Source organism: Hoplias malabaricus, chromosome 7 (genome assembly GCF_029633855.1).
Source record: "Hoplias malabaricus isolate fHopMal1 chromosome 7, fHopMal1.hap1, whole genome shotgun sequence".
NCBI lineage: Eukaryota > Metazoa > Chordata > Actinopteri > Characiformes > Erythrinidae > Hoplias > Hoplias malabaricus.
In genome coordinates, this window is record NC_089806.1 from 32068989 (window position 1) to 32086104 (window position 17116).

A 17116-nucleotide genomic window follows, 5' to 3' on the forward strand; every position below is an offset into this window, starting at 1 on the left:
AAGGGTTCCTCAGATCCATGAAATGTATATTTTGTTCTGTATAGCTTTTCTGTCTTTTTGATAATGGTTCCTCTATACAGCACGAAAGTTTCTGTTACTATAAGGATTTAAAGCTTGTAATAGAATTGAACCCTTTTTTGGTGCTATTTAGAGCCATTTAAATAAATAAATAAATGAAATAATCGACACCACCATCAAAATGCAGGAAATCCTGTAAATCCGTTATAGGTTTATTTAGTGTTCATGGTTCTGTTACTGAAAGACCCTTGGGAAACCATCATTTAAAAAAATAATAATAAATAATAATAATAAAATTAAATAAATAATTGTGGTCAATAACCCCCCCCCCCCACACACACACACACACACACAACTAACCAACCAAATAAATAAAGAAAGAAAGAAATATTTTAAAAATGGGGGGAAAAAACTTTATTAAAAAGCCGTAATTCATTTTGGGAGGAGATTTATATTACAAGTGTTTATTATATTTATACAACAGTGACAAAATATCCTGGACAACCACTGACCACTATTCGCATCATTTTCCAGAATTCTATAATCAAAAAATCTGGAATATGTGCTCACAACAGAATCAGTAAATAAGATATTGTGACAACTGCCCCCTGTGGATCAAGCCACTTATTTCACACAAGCATGGCCTAAATCCTCAAACCTGTGTCCATTTTTTTTTCCACTCTCCACTTTTAGTTCCTCCTTTCACTTTCACTGGTATTAATTTATATCCATCATTTACTTTTATGTTCCTTTGCCTCTGACTTTTTGGGAGGGGGTTAAAAACATCTGGTTGATGGACAGGCCCGAGAGCGTTTCAGCCTTTATTGTGTCACTTCAGGACGCATGCTTGGAATGATGAAACGACGGCTGTCGGCTCAAAGCCCATGCAGCTGTTTACGCCATGGCGATGAACCAAAAATGTCAGCGTGTCTTTGAAAGTGGACCAAACCACGTGACTGAGGAACTCTTGAGGATACATCACTTTGCAGGTGATTGAGATGCCATGTCTGCACTCAATAGACTTTAGTAGGTTAACATGCACTTCAAAGACCACCCTGAAAGGCATAAACGATGAACATGGCATATATCTGGTAATTAGAATTCCAGGTGGAAGGCAGGCAAGGTCTTAATTATAAGCTACGAGGCAAGAGAGAAGACAACAATCAATCGCAGGAGCAGCAGTTCAAAGCCATTAAGCTGGCAGACAGCTCTGCAAAGCAAAAAGGCTTGAGTGTTCCGTGCAGACCTTCATGGACATTGTCCACTAACAAAGATTATACCTATAATATTATTAGAAAAAAAGGAAAACCTCCCATACTTTAAGCAATTTGAAAACTCACACAGGTAGACAGCCTCCCTGAGGAAATTAAAAAGTTGAGCTTCTTCAAAGCATACCTGGCCTTGACATTGCTTCTGTGCTATCAAAGAACACAGCCTTATTATTTCCTTCATCACATTCATTATTACCGGATTAGTGCTGCTTTTCTAGCTTTAGTCAATGGTGAAATGTTTTACCAACCTTGAAAAACAGACTGTACGGGCACATAAATACACAATATTCAATTATAATTGTGAAAATGATTTTATATAAAATGAATTAGGCATGTACTGTTATAACAACATTAGCTTGGACACAAATGCAATCGCTGCAAATGTAATGAAACAAACTCCAGTTTAACCAACAAAGCCCTCACGATGCTGTTATGTTCTGACCATGTGTCATAGGCTACATTGACATTAACAGGCTGATTTGACCCAACTTTTTTGCCATAATGTGACTTAAATCTACATTCACATAGCAGGTGAAAGTGACTGAAATACAATCTGTTTCTTCATATTTGACACAGATGTGTCATTTGTGTGGCTCTGTGAACCACAAATATCACACTGAATCTGATCAGATTTGGACCTTTCGTATGTGGCACTGAGATCCATTCCAGCCAGATTCGAATTCACGCAACTTTTACGTCACTCCATGGACGTTGAGAATTATCTCCGGACCAAATTCTTTGATATTTAAAAATGTGAATGGCATCTCAAAATGAAGGCTGTATTTATAACGTGTGTGTGGTGTTTCACATTTCTGTTCTGTCTCTAAGTACAAGACAAAAAATAATAATTTATGGGCTCTTAAGTGTGCCACAGGGAGGGGGACACTTTAGGAGCTCACTGATTTTTGATGTTACAGTCGGCAAACAAAACCCCATCGCAATTAAGAGTTTAGTGCTGATTTTGGGTAAAAAGAGAGAGGAAAGAAGCTGTAAATAGACAAAATACTAAGAGCATGCTTCACTCGACTGCTCACAGGTATGAGGCTTTATCCTAGAGGTGGGCGATATGGCCAAAAATGATATCAAGATAATATCACAATGTTAACATTTTATAACATAATATAATATACAGCCTGAAACACTGAGGGTCTTGTTTATGTTCTCACAATCATACCATCTCCATTGTTCCTTTACAGTAACTGCATGAGTATATGCGCCTGATAGCATGCACCTTGAGCTCTATTAACCAAAGTTTATCGCCATCAAGCAAAATCAATCAAGAAACAAATAGAAACCATTTTATCATGCAGAACTACTTTATCCTTTAAGCACATGTGTTTTGAGCACTGAAAAAGGCATCTACTGTGATGTGCTAAACCATGAGTGACATTTTGTGATGGTCTTCATCTGGTCCTTCATCTGCTTTATAGCACTGAAAACTGAAAATCTGTTTTTTAATATTGTGTAAACTATAATGAATAGCTATTCATTCATTCATTATCTGTAACCGCTTATCCAGTTGAGGGCCGCGGTGGGTCCAGAGCCTACCTGGAATCATTGGGCACAAGGCGGGAATACAGGTCATCAATCCACCTACCAACGTGTGTTTTTGGACTGTGGGAGGAAACCGGAGCACCCAGAGGAAACCCACGCGGACACGGGGAGAACACACCAACTCCTCACAGACAGTCACCCTGAGCGGGAATCGAACCCACAACTTCCAGGCCCCTGGAGCTGTGTGACTGCGACACTACCTGCTGCGCCACCCATGAATAGCTATGTATTTACCATTTAAAATGAGGGAGGGGGGAGCTTCATCTTTTTCCTGGTAACTGGGAATTCTGCTGGGCTTTCCTGTCAAAATCAAGAGCCTTGACTGTGAAAAACGATTTCCAATTCTACAAGCGCAGCAAAAGTGACATTTTTCCAGACGGGCTCAGCGATGAATGGCACACGTTATGAAAGGCAGGGCTTGAAATCCCTCATCTAAAGCAGCTTTTACAGTCATTACAGAGTTAAACACAGCCGAGTGGTAATTACAACTTCCCGAAGGAAGCGAGAAAAACAAATATCCACAGCTGGGAGCGCTCGAGCTCAGGGCAAAAACATGTTCAGTGTTAGTGCTCATAATGATGTCTGTGTACCACTGAGAAGGACAGCGAAGGCAGATTTAAAGCAAGGTTTTAAAGAGCACTCTGGCAAAACAGCTACAGAAAGCCAAGCAAGAACATGCCTAATGGGCAGGAAACAGATGAATGAATTCACATTCATGGAAGTGCATCTGAGGACTATTGAAATTATGTTTATTTTATATCTTATTTTCAAACCCCCTCTTCTATCCCAAGTTTCCTGTTTTGTCTATGTCACTGCAGAGCAGAGAATTATTTCACCATCAGACATTAGATGCAGCAACTGCCAAAAAAGCTGTGCAAATATCAACAAGTTTTTCGTCCACCCTCCGTATTCGGGTCCAGACTGCAAAGAATAGGAATGTCTTGATGGGCTGGAGTCCTTTTTAATTTATGAACAAGGAAAACGCCTCAGGGAGCAAATTATATGCAAGTGAGAGTCTATTCCATGTTTATCACCATTAGAGCAGCCATATAATTGACTTATGATGCAGGGGCATTCCATGTCAAATGGCTGGGGACTCTTCATATATCTTTTATCTGATAAACCATTAGACCACAAAAAAAAAAAAAAAAAAAAAAAAAAAAAAAGACTGCACCGATAACGGAGGACAATGCAGACTATCTGACCAAAAGACTTTAGCATAGCCTAGAGTTGCTGAAGTACAGTGAAATTACTGTTTGAAACGTTATTCAAATCCAAACTTGCAGATATGGGGAGAACCTACCAAACTCCTCACAGACCAGAGTGAGGATCGAACACATGATCCCATGACCCCAAAGCTGTGTGTATTGCAGGAAGCTTTGTATACCTATGAAATAGTGATACACTAATCTTAAGGATGTCTGGATCAAATCAAATGAACAGTAAAGATTTGGCATGACTGCTCTTGGGTTACCCCTACAGTTGAAGAGTGTAATTTACTTTAAGAGCACTGTGCTGAAATCAAAGGGGTAGCGGGAGGAAGGGGTAAGAGATGTGAGGGAAAAGGTGATGTTTCCTAGCCTCCTTCAAAAGTTATACACTGCATTATCTGCAGTGCTGATCGCAGAGTAGGAAAGACAGAGGCTTTGCTCTCCCTATTGCAGGTCAGTTAAGTGCCATTTTAAAGCAATAATAATACCACACTATGTAATATTTTACCGTATTTTCCGCACTATAAGGCGCACCGGATTATAAGGCGCACCTTCATTGAATGACCTATTTTAAAACTTTGTCCATATATAAGGCGCACCGGATTATAAGGCGCATACAATAGACGCTACAGTAGAGGCTGGGGGTTACGTTATGCATCAATTAGATGGAGCTGCGCTAAAGGGAATGTCAACAAAACAGTCAGATAGGTCAGTTCAACTTTATTAATAGATTACAACCCAGTGTAGTTTAAGGTAAAACATGTAGTGCAATGTTAATATACCCCACATAGTAGGGGGGGGGGACTTTTCCTCGATTCAATAATAATAATAATCACAATATAGTAACACTCGAAATAGTGCAAAGCGATAACAATATATCAATAACTCAACGTTGCTCAAACGTTAAAATCACACAACACACAAAATAAACACGTAAAGCTCACTTTACTAAGTTATTCCTCATCCACGAATCCCGTTCGTTAGTGATTCGTTAATGTTAAATTCTCTTGCTGCTGCTCTATTCCCGTGTTCTTCTGCGTGACTGATCGCCTTGAGTTTAAACTCTGCGTCATATGCGTGTCTCTTAATAGGAGCCATTTTGGGGTCTTTACATAAACAAATGGAAATGAAATATATATACCGGTATATATCCAGCATGCACCGCGCGCGGAAGAAAATGAAGTAGGCGGCTGCTTACCGTAGTTGCGAGACCTGTTGTGGCTCAATATTGGTCCATATATAAGGCGCACCGGATTATAAGGCGCACTGTCGGCTTTTGAGATAATTTGAGTTTTTTAGGTGCGCATTATAGTGCGGAAAATACGGTACCTTAAAAAATTACAGCGTCAAAATCATTGTGAGGCTCCACTGACCTGTAACAAAGATCAGAATCTCTGTCCTTGTTACTTCATGCTCAGCACTGCAGAAACTGCGCTATGTAACTTTTGGAGGAAGGCAGGAAACCTGTGTTATTACTTGCATAAAGAAGTGGGCTAAGGTTTGTGCTCAATAAAGCAGATACGAATCAATTAAAAATGCTTTGACTGGTCCAGATACCGATATCTGAGATTGAATCACCTCTTACAGTAGCCATGGCTGACATTTGATTAAAATGATCTACATTCAGCCAGTGTATTTTGGCTGGATAGATCCTGGCAACTCCATAAATTTAGTTCAACTAAGCATTTCCAGTCAATAGCAAGTAAAGACTGACTGTTGTGTATAAAAATGCTGAAAAGCTTAAAAAGACAGCTGGTCATTTGTCTCAATGTTTCCTTTATGAAAAATAAATAGTGTCTGAATATCTCCAAGTAGCAGGAAATTGTGAAGAATGATATGTCCATTTAGGACTCAGACTGAGAAACAGCCAAACTGTAGGAAAAGATTTTTTTTTTGCCAAATCTCAGAAGTCCTTATTTAATTTTTTTTTCAAGAAAAAGCCACTTCCTCTGCCATAGGGACCAATTTGCAGAGATCTGATGTCCATTACTTTAGATCACAGCCTACAGTAACAAAGTGCTTCTTTGTAATGCTGTGACGCCCATACTGTTTAACATTCAGCATTTCTCATTTGCAACAATACAACACTGTGCCATTCAGAATGCAATGCCATAAGAAATGGGAGAAAATTTATATTTATATATATATATATATATATATATATACACACATACATACATACATATATATATATATATATATATATATATATACACACACACACACACACACACACACACACACACACACACACACACACATATATATATATCTCAAAAACAGCCCACTTCAGCCTTTGCTATGGTCAGTCTTAGAGGGTGAGAGAAGTAGGTTATAGCTGACTTCTCAGAAGTTTGACACTCATCATCTGTGCTTCAGTTCTATGAAAAAGCTGTAACCAAACAGACAGACATCTCAGTGGCTTCTTCGCTGTCCTGCTGTTGGAGATGCAGACAATGACACTGAAAGAAAGCAGAAAGCTCTCCGTCTGATGCAATTTAATATCTCTCTAGTTAACTTACTAAAAGAAGCAGAAATATTCTGTTGAATAGATACATTTATGATTTTATTTAGAAGAGACATGTAATGTCTAATTTTTTAAAGCTCCTTTTCAGATTTTTTCCCATCATTTCAGGTAATGAAAAAGGATAAAAGCCACAAAAGACTTAAATCCTTAGACACAGAATGTAAACTATTATATAATTCTCATTAACCATGTTTTAAGTGTTGTATTTGAAAAGCATAACAAAATGACAAAAATGACTCTGGGCCACAGTGGGGTTAAAAATAGTCTTGCATGTATTAGGTTTAGTTTTAAAGCATTTTTGTGGAACATAATTGTAAATCAAAATTCAAATATTCTCATTTTATGTCTTATAAATGAAAACTCACATATACTTTCTGATAAAATATTATCCCCAAGAACAGAACCAATCGATTCACATGCTTTTGCAGCTCTTTTCCACTTGATGGAACTAATAATAAATGCAGTGACAAATAAATTCTTCTCCCTGCCATTTTTTTAACAGAATGAAACATTCTAATTTGATACTACACAACAGTCACCATAAAATGGCAAAAGATCGGGAGATGTTTTAACACCATATTTCACAAACGCTTTCACATTTTCATCCAATAATATGGTTAAGGGCCATATCTCAAACATTTTTTTATTTAACATTGACTGAATCATGTGAAGGCTATGATTCATCAAAAGACCCACAGAAACTCACGTGCATCCTCTGATGGCTTGAGAATTAGCCTGTGCCACAGTCTGATATAATTGGACATTGGCAAAGAATGGTAAGCAACTCAACACTGTGCTTCAAAGGCAAGAATTACCATGCAGGGAAAGAGAACTAATAGAGAACTGGGGTCTAGTATAGTTTTAAAGAGTTTTATACTACTACTAATGGCATTAATAACATTTATATTCACTTTGTCCAACACCTTGTAGATACTCCTTTTAATTAGTAAATCTAGCTACAAATCGTGTTTAACCTCCACAGTATAACATGAAATGAATTTGAATAATCTTGAGCAGTTAAACAGCCTATAATCATCATGTTTAATGCCAAATGTAAACTAGAATCCCAAAAGCAATTATTTTCAGATATTGCCCAGGTCTATAAGAGATTAGATAGCTCAATTTTAATGCCTTCTGTGGTATTAGCATTGCAAAAACTAGTATTTCATTCCAAATCAGTAAACAAAACACCCAGCAGCCCTAATACAAGGGATCATTAGGAGTCAACGGAGTTATCAACATCCTAAAATATTGTCTTGGCACAAAAACTGGGGGGAAGGGGAAAAAAGAAAAAAGAAAAAAAAAGAACTTCAGCGTAAGCTTGACGTTTGACGGACGTCTTGTGGGGATGAATGTAAGTATATTCACTGACATCTGCAGTAGGGACAGAATCATATATTCAGGAATGCCAGCCCGCGCACTCAGTCTGCCCCACTACAAGGATCTTGTTATGTTGCTGGAGCTTCAGTTTGAGGATTGGATGAAGTCCAGGGAGCAGGAGGGAAAACAATATCAAAGAGGCGCCTTTTCCATAGGTTTACAGCACAGCAGCAGTCCGGGCCACTAGGAGTCTACCAAAAGAAGCAGCGCCAACAAAACAACCTCAAATAATACCTTCTGATTTATTAATAAACCATAACTAAAAAGCTAATTCTAGTTTAGTCTTTATATTTTTTAATAGACAGTGTCTACCATCAAACTTTAAAAAGCTGTACTTATAAATAGTACTCCCTTTTTGTTATAATGCAATGCATACTAAGCATTAAATACCTGAGCAATTTCTAGTTTCACAGCATTGAATAGAAGTGCAAGAGAAAGTGTTTGTTTGTGCACTTTAATAGCCCTTTACTTACAGGCATGTCAGTTCCAAATGACTCAGTGTTAACTAAAAAGGAAAATTTCAGGCATAACGGCACAAATAGGTCACAAGTCACTCTCCACTTACTCCATTTTCATAATTCTTTACAGCTTTAGCAGAAAAGTGGCTTTAAGGAGAGCAACTCTTCTGGGCCATAGACATTCTCAAAGTAAAAGAAACCACTACATCAGCTGCAGATGCTTCCACAAGTCCTGAATCACTTAGAGAAAAATGCTGACCTCCAGTGGCACAGCGCATTAGCCATCTTTCCAAAAGTAAAGCCATTCAAAGTAATACTCTTTAGTGAAGAGCTCCAACGAGAGAACTCCATTAAAAATAAGCAAATAATCATTTTTAAAAAACGTGAAACTGTCTAAACACATACAGGCTGATTTCTAGTCACCTCGCTTGTGAGAGTAGGAGTTTTTGTATCTAGACAATGTAAGACTTGCTCATACAGTGAGTGCTCTACATATAAATGTGCAAACTTTCAAAGGTGAGAATGTGTGTGTTTAAAGAGGTGTTCAAAAGTTACTGTCACATCCATCATGATATAAAGACAGCCACTACCTATACTTCCATTCACTTCCATACTTCCACTTCCATCCACCCTCTTGAACAGTCCTGTGTCCACTGATGAAGGACTAGAAGATGACCAACGCAAACTGTGCAGCAACCAATGAGCTAGTGCCTCTTACTTTTCATCTAGAAGGTTGCCCAACGAGGTAGATGTGTCTAACAGAGTGGACAGTGAGTGGACACTGCGTTTAAAACTTGAGAAGCACTGCCGTGTCTGATCCACTTGTGCCAACACAACACACCACCACTGCAACGCTGAGAATGACTCACCACCCAAATCATACCTGTTCTGTGGTGGTCCTAACCATTGAAGAACTACATAATCCCATAATCCAATTACACAAATTGTACATACATCCCTCACACACAAATGTTTCTCAAGTACTTTGTCACCATTCTCATTCATGAACATATTGTGGCAATATGACAGGCTAAAATGTCTCGTTATTTTAACTTTCTGCATGTGTGAATCAGTTTGAAACTAATAATAATAATAAAAACAACAACAAATATTTAATAATCACTCAATAGCTGTTAGACTAATAGGTGCGGAAAACATAATAATAATAAGGCTGCCATGTGAAAACATTTTAAGTGGCTAATCCTGGATTTTTACATGTATATACAAAAAAGTGATACACACTACTTCCCCTCATTGTGTAAATAAATAAATAAATAAATAAATAGAATAAAACATTAAAAAATACAAATAAATAGAAATTCCTTTAGATTTATCACATATTTTCCATTCATATTTCACTATTGTAAAATTTACCTGACCATCTTTAGAAAATCATGACATGTAGGCCAAACAGCCTTAGTCATCCATCTCACCAGGAAAATTAGATAACACACAAATGAAGTGAGAAAAATGGTTGCCGTACATGTATCACCATATGGCTATTAAAAAAATGATATCTCTCATCAGTGCTGGAAAACCCAAACAAGGAGAGAATTTTTGAGAAGCACAAACTTTTCTCCAAGAATCAGATGACTGTAGATGCTAGTTACACTCTGAGACCAACAAGTTTTCAAAATGACAGTGACAACACCACCATGCTAGCAAACTGGTTTAGCAGAAGAAAGTCTCTAAAATTCACTATGTCATTGGAATAATAATCAGAACTGCACTTTGTTTTCAATAAGGTATGCCCCAATCTGATCTCAAAGCTCGGCATAGGGCCGACCACAACATTATTTTACAGATCTGTATTGGCTTTATTGAGCTCAATCTTGAGTCGGATCCTCTGTTTCCTCCAGGCAGCAAGCTCACTCTGCCTTCTCCTACTGTTGCACACTTTTTAAATGTTGTTATGATCTGACATTGCTGATTCCGCTGAGAGAATCAGATCAGTGCTGAAAAAATATATAACTTGTTTTAGCACCATGTCTTGAGGAAAAACACATTTAATTTCTCCCTCAACACATCTGTGATGACAATAAAGTTAACTGACTTTTAGAATTAAAGCAATTCTTTATACATAAAAATAACATTAGACAATTTCAAACAAAATTTAAAACAATATTAAATAATTTATATGAACTGTTTATGAATAAGCAGCAGCTTGGATGCAGGCAATTTCTCTATTAATGCAAGATATTCAGTGTCAAGCAGATACAGCGGGCTGATTTTAATAAATCTAATGTACTTTAAGTGTGCACTGTTTAACAGTACTATCTAAGAAAATCCAAGTATCAGATCGGAACTCTGTATCAGCAGATATTCTATATTAAAAGTCTTGGATGGGGATCGGGGGCAAAAAAACTTGTTTGGGACATCCCTAATTTTCAAAGGTAAAAATATATTATTTGAGTAATAAAGACTGGAAGTATAACAAAGGGAACACCAGAAGATTTGTTAAAAATAAAAACAAGGATCAACACACCAGAATATCTAAAAGATATAGGGAAAAAAACTGAGGGGAAAGACAAAGAGAATATACATTGAAAACAAGGCTCAAATATCGTGAGGTCAAATTACCATGAGGATTAGGAAGACAGACTGCTTAGTAATGAAAGACCTGAAGCACAAAACAATACTATGCAACAAAGAAGGCTGTTTACATAGTCCATGAGAGGTGTAAGCAATTCAGTGCTCTGATGACGAAGAATGGCCTTACCTGCTCTGGTTGGTGAACAAGTTGCCACTACCTGCCACATAAGGTGGGATACACTCTTGGGAGTTGTAGTTTGCCGTAGGAGTTGTAACAAGGAAAGAGACCAGTGTGATAGTATGATGTGTGAAGCTGCAATGTTTGAAACCTCCAATGAAGTTCAAAAGTTCAACTAAATTAAGGGCACCTATCCAGACAAACAACAAAGGTCAAAGACAACCAAATAATGAAGGCTCTGGAGATTCTCCATGGAGGAATGGTCTCTGTTAGAGGCTGTAGATGGACTGAGACAATAGTGCTCAAACATTGTGTTCAATTTGACCAAACTGTTTCTAGACACAGGCCCTCAAAGTAAGAAGGACAAGAGCTGATACACTACAGTCAGCCAGACTAAGGCAATGTTCACACAGCAGGTAAAATTGGTCCGATGTCTTGTTTGTGCAGCTGTGTGGACAGCATAAATCACATTGAATCTAAGTTTCTAAAATCAGATTTTGGCCACTTTCATATGTGGTTTTGAAAACCCATGCATATCTGATCTGTTTCAATATGACTATGTCTGAATGACCAAAATGGAATTCATGTGATGTCAGTCCGGCTGCTGAGAATGATATGTGGGCTATGGTCCAAAGTATTTTCATTTCAATTTGATGGGTTTTATGGAAACGGCCTGGTCAAAGTATTTTCGCTGTGTAATATATATTGAAAAATGAAAAACTTAAAAATGAAATTTCTTAATCCAGGTTCCCGTCTTTCATTTATGAGAAAATAAATCTTTTGGAATCTTTAAGTGTTTTTTTTTTATATAAAACAAAGAGGAGAAGACATTTTTCACTAGTTTTATATCATTCATGTCAGTATGAAGCTGTATAAATGTGGATCCTGGAAATATTAATCTCATTTTCCATTTGTGCATGTGGCTAATTTAGAAGTGCGATCTGTTCAGACTGATGTCAGATATAGGTCACATTATATATACAGTGTGAACAGCAGAACAAAAAGTCAAATCTAATTTGATCACAAATTCGGGCAACTTTTACCTGCTGTATGAACATAGCCCAAGCTTTTTCCAAAGCATCCCAGTCCTGTTTTCTGTCAGCCGTCCTGAACATGCCTCCTGAAAATGCCTCAGAATATACTTATGTAATCTTATAGTTTATTAACACTACTGTTGCATTTATTTGTGTATTTTTTATAGTATCATAAGGTCATCAGCTGATAACTGATGACCTTATCAAGTACTGATAACAGCAATCACAGTTACTCCAGTAATACCGTATTTTAAATTATAAAATGTATTTTAATTGAATGAATTTATACTTAAAGATATAGAACAAGTCATTAGAACATTATACTCTATAACTACAAAACAAACCTGACCCATTATGTCATTTTTAGGGCACCTTGCTGTTTTTTTCAACCACTCAGGATTGTTTTTGTGATTAAAGGAACACTATGTAAAATTTGTACTTATAGTTGCAGATACAAAATCATTGTGATGCTTTACTGGCTTATAGTGGGAATAACCTCTGTTGTTATAATTGAACACTGCAGCACTGCTGAAATTGGACCATGCAACATTTGGAGGAGGGTAGGAAACCACCCCCTTTCCTCACCCCTCCCCATTCATTTCAGTACAGTGCTGTGCAAAAGAATTCCACTAGAGGGGAGCCCCAGGTGCAAAAAACCCAAATCTTACCTAGTGTTCCTTCAAACATCAGTAAATTGTGTCGTTAACCTGCTCTACCAGTGTCATTGGTATTTCCACAGAAAAACAGACTTCACTTAAATTATGTTTTTCTCTTGTTCAATGGTCTAGGGTGCAACAAGCTGAATAAATAAAATGAAATTTTAAAAGTAAATAAATAATAAATACAAAACACATACATTTTGGGCGCTTTGTCGAAGATTACAACAATTCTGATAAGACATAATAATATTCTTATAGCAGTGTATATAATAATAATAAAAAAATAAATAAATAAAAAAAATAAAAAAACTGTTCACTGATGTGAAATCAAAAAGTTTGAACAGTCAGACCTTTCACAATTAGCCATGGCATTCAAATGCAGTCTAAAGCAATTCAGTACATACAAAACCTACAATGACTCATCGCAATAAATTCACTCCAACACAATGCTAGTGTACTCCTGTCAGAATCCAGCCTCTAAACATAAAAGAGGCGATGACTCATTACATACACCCCTGTGTTAGCTAATTTTATTCAGTATGTAACATTACATTATTCATTCATTCATTCATCTTCTTTCCACTTGTTCATTTCAGGGTCGCGGTAACATTACTGAACAGCAAACTAAGCAAACAAAATATTTTTCTTTAAATATATCCTCTTTTAAACCTTCTTTCCTCAAGCAGCGCTTGCTGTATGCCAGGCTGCCGTTGTAAATAAAGATATGTTCTTAATGACTTGCCTGGTTAAATAATACAAATATTGTTCGCAATAATATAGTCATAATTTTTAAACTGATTAAAAAAAATCTATATTGTGATAATCTGACTTGTTTACGTAATGAAGTCATGCAGTTACCCATAATACACCATACATTCTTTACATGAGTGATTTAGGCACAGTTAAGTACAGTTGAAAGTGACTCTGAGGTGAAGGGATTTGCTTTAAAAAAAAAAAAAAAGGGCAGTATGGTGTTGGTGTGGGTACAAAATATCAAATGTAGGATAAACCATGGTGTTATGTAAGAAATGAAAGAAGTCTGTAAGAACACCTCGAGCAGAAGGGCCCAGTTGAGGATGAGGAAAAACAAAAAAGCTGTTAATATAGTTCAACCGCCAATGAGCTCACCCCAGCAGATAAACTACACTGACTCAGCATAGCAACTATTATGTAGGTGTTTTAGTTTCTGTGAGGCTTTAAGGTTACTTGTTATTTAATTGTTTACGTTAATATTTTCTGCACTAAACAAAAGTTTAATAAATAAAATCATTGAATACTATTAATATATTAAATATATTTAATTGAATATGACTCAATAATATAACAGGTCTTTTGTTGCAAGTTTGTTCTTGAAATTAATAAAATACTTTTTCTGTGTTTTGCCATATCGCCAAGTATATAGTTTTCGCGACAATACCCTAAAATATCATGATATTATTTTAGGGCCATATCGCCCACCTCTAATAAATATTTCATTTGGATGGGGTAGCAATTATAAAGATTTAAAATGTACCACTTGCTCCTTAGTGAATACCGCTTGACATCACAAAACCGAAGTTATGTATTCACCTACTCAGCCTCAACATTTTAGCATCACATGTTCACTTTGTCCGTTACAAGGAGCATTTCAGCCTTAGCAGCTTTCTGAATGAGGCACACTTACAAGGCCAAAAATTTGAATAGATGTCATGGGCATATCATGAGTTTTAAAGGCACAGTAACAATAACAACACGTGATTCTAAGAGGCTGAAAATGGTCATGTAAAATTAATGAAGATGTCATTCTGGGTATGTGAACCAAGGCAAATTTCATGACTGAACCTTAAAAAAAAGACAATAAATGCAGGATATGATCCCTTTAAGAATTTTCACACTGCAAAAAAAGACACACCCAGCCTGAAAGACTGGATTGTTTCGGTAGCTCAGACATGACTATGATTGAATCTCAGCTGGCACTTTACTCCCTATATCAGTGTTTCTCAGTTCCAGACACAGAATTCCAGTGTCCAGAGAGAGTTTTATGAATTCTGTAACCGACTCCTTGTATTATGTGTGTTTAAGCATGAAACACATCAAACTAAGCTGACCTCCAATAATGGAACTTAAGAACACCACTCTATTTAGTGCACTGCATAATTAATTAAACTAGACTCTAAGCACAATACTGTGTACAAGAGGTTGGTGTGGTGTAATAGATACTACTGCAGCATGTGGCAGACCTGGGTTCGATACTTGGTACCATGATTAAAACGTTATAAGAAAAATTCTAAAATAAGAGATTCTATGGCTTTGTCTGAGACAATATCTGGTTACTGTAGTCATTAAAGTCCCCCTCTGGCCATCTATTAACCCCCCAAAACCCATCTCTGTTCATCAAAATGACATATTTATGAACTACTTCTAACAATAAAATCCCCTAATGTCTTAAAAGTGGCTTTGATGTTACACTACCCATGTCTTAATTCAGTACATATGGTTCTGGTCCTGTAAATATGTAGTATGTCTCTACCTGTATTTCCACCTATCCCGCCACCATTCACCTGCAGCTGAAAAGCCCCACCTGGCAAGCTGATGAGATTGGTTCCTCTGGTTTATGACATCAGAATCCCTGGCTGTCTGGATTTGCCCATTTGTAAACACTGTAGTTTCAAAGGGAATATGCTCAGCCGTGAGGTTGACAGCTTTTCACGTCTTCTATTGTATAAACAAATCCAGTCTGACATACTACAATTAAAAAAATGTTTTTTCACTGAATGGGGATGTTTATTTATATGTACATAGTGCACTAGAAAGAATGTGAATAGTGAGCTAAAGTTACGTGAGATAATTGCAACAAACACAGGCATCAACACGGTCTATAATGTTCCTTGTCATTTTAGTAACAAAAAAGACAAATAAGCTCTGTTAAACAGCCGGTTGTTTGTTTTAGCTATTAACGACATTATAAAGCAAAAGTAAGAGATATAAAAGGTATCACTTCAAATAGCTTAGTCATTTGACAGCCACCAAAAATAAATCTGTCTAACGTTAGCTAACGCCCAAAATGAAAACACTATCATTATAATATTTAACTTCTGTTTATGTTGAATGAGCAGGAGAAAATTATAATATGTCAAATATATATTTCTAATTTTAACTACTAGATAAAAAAGTTAAATCTTTTTTGTGAGAAGGAGTTAAAACAAACTAGTAAAGTATCTTGTTATATGAAATACATTGTTATATTAACAGGGATTTAAACGAACAAATGAGAACCGGAAACTGCTGAAATTTGTACGGGGTTTCAACTTAAAATGATGACATTATTTCCAATAACAACGCACGCGTATTTCCCGTCAGTAAACGTTAGCTGGTTTGCTAACACAACTTCGTTTCACTTGGAGAAAATGCAGAGTAAACTCACAGTAATAGGCCACGACCGGGTCTCTGTTTTCATGTTCCTGAGCCGTTCTTAAATGATGTTGAATTGCTTTTAACTGCGGAGGAACAGCCATTCCGCCTTCACCAGAGAAACTCCACCAACAAACACACAGCACAAAAACAATAATGAGAGTCGTGTTCCGCGTTCGGTCTCGTCTGCAGTGACACCACCAGGAGTGGAGTAGAAACTGAGCTGTAATACTCTCCCATGAAATATACACACAACACCGTCAGCAGTACTTTTTATGGTCAAATTGACCGTGATATAAAATGAGCGTACGGTCGTTTTTAACCGTCCATTTGTTATTAATCAATTTAGCAATTCGTTGGCGAATTCCAAATGGTAGAAGTGCTATTCATTTTAAATAATTTAAATATATTAAAGTTCCTCTTCTGTCAACACACAAACACACACACAACCATGTCTGGAAACACCTGACTGAAACTTTTTCTAAGATTAACATAAATATTGACATAGATGTATAGAGGTTCTTAGTTTAAACAAATTCAAATGCACTCTATAAAATGATCATATTTATCTGATAAAGAGGACATTTTAAATGAAAAAACATAAGGGGCACACAGTTGTATATTATTATCATTGTTGTTGTTGTTGTTGTTGTTATATCAACATCATTATCATCACTATTTTGTTTAAAGTCTCACACAAATTATCATACTCACTTTTGCTTAACCAATAGTGTGTGTTAGACGTCTGGCTCAAGAAAACAATTTAAAAGGAAATAAAAGCAACCTGTTAAATTGGGAATAAAAAACACCATTAGGAAGATAATCCATGAGGACAATTGTTTACAATTATGATTATTTATGAGAAAAATTATATCACAGTTATTAATTTCACATGACACGGGAC

The 17116-nt window shown here is 36.6% G+C and overlaps 1 protein-coding gene across 1 annotated transcript in view; it reads right to left on the bottom strand.

Annotated features, from left to right (window-relative positions):
• vta1 (vesicle (multivesicular body) trafficking 1) overlaps positions 1–16423 on the bottom strand; it is a 54281-nt gene extending 37858 nt beyond the window's left edge. Inside the window, exon 1 of the mRNA XM_066677389.1 lies at positions 16226–16423. Within this exon, the coding sequence (XP_066533486.1) occupies positions 16226–16316 (91 nt within the window). The 5' untranslated portion in view covers positions 16317–16423. The remainder of the gene's footprint in view (positions 1–16225) is intronic.
• Between the last annotated feature and the right edge of the window lie 693 nt (positions 16424–17116).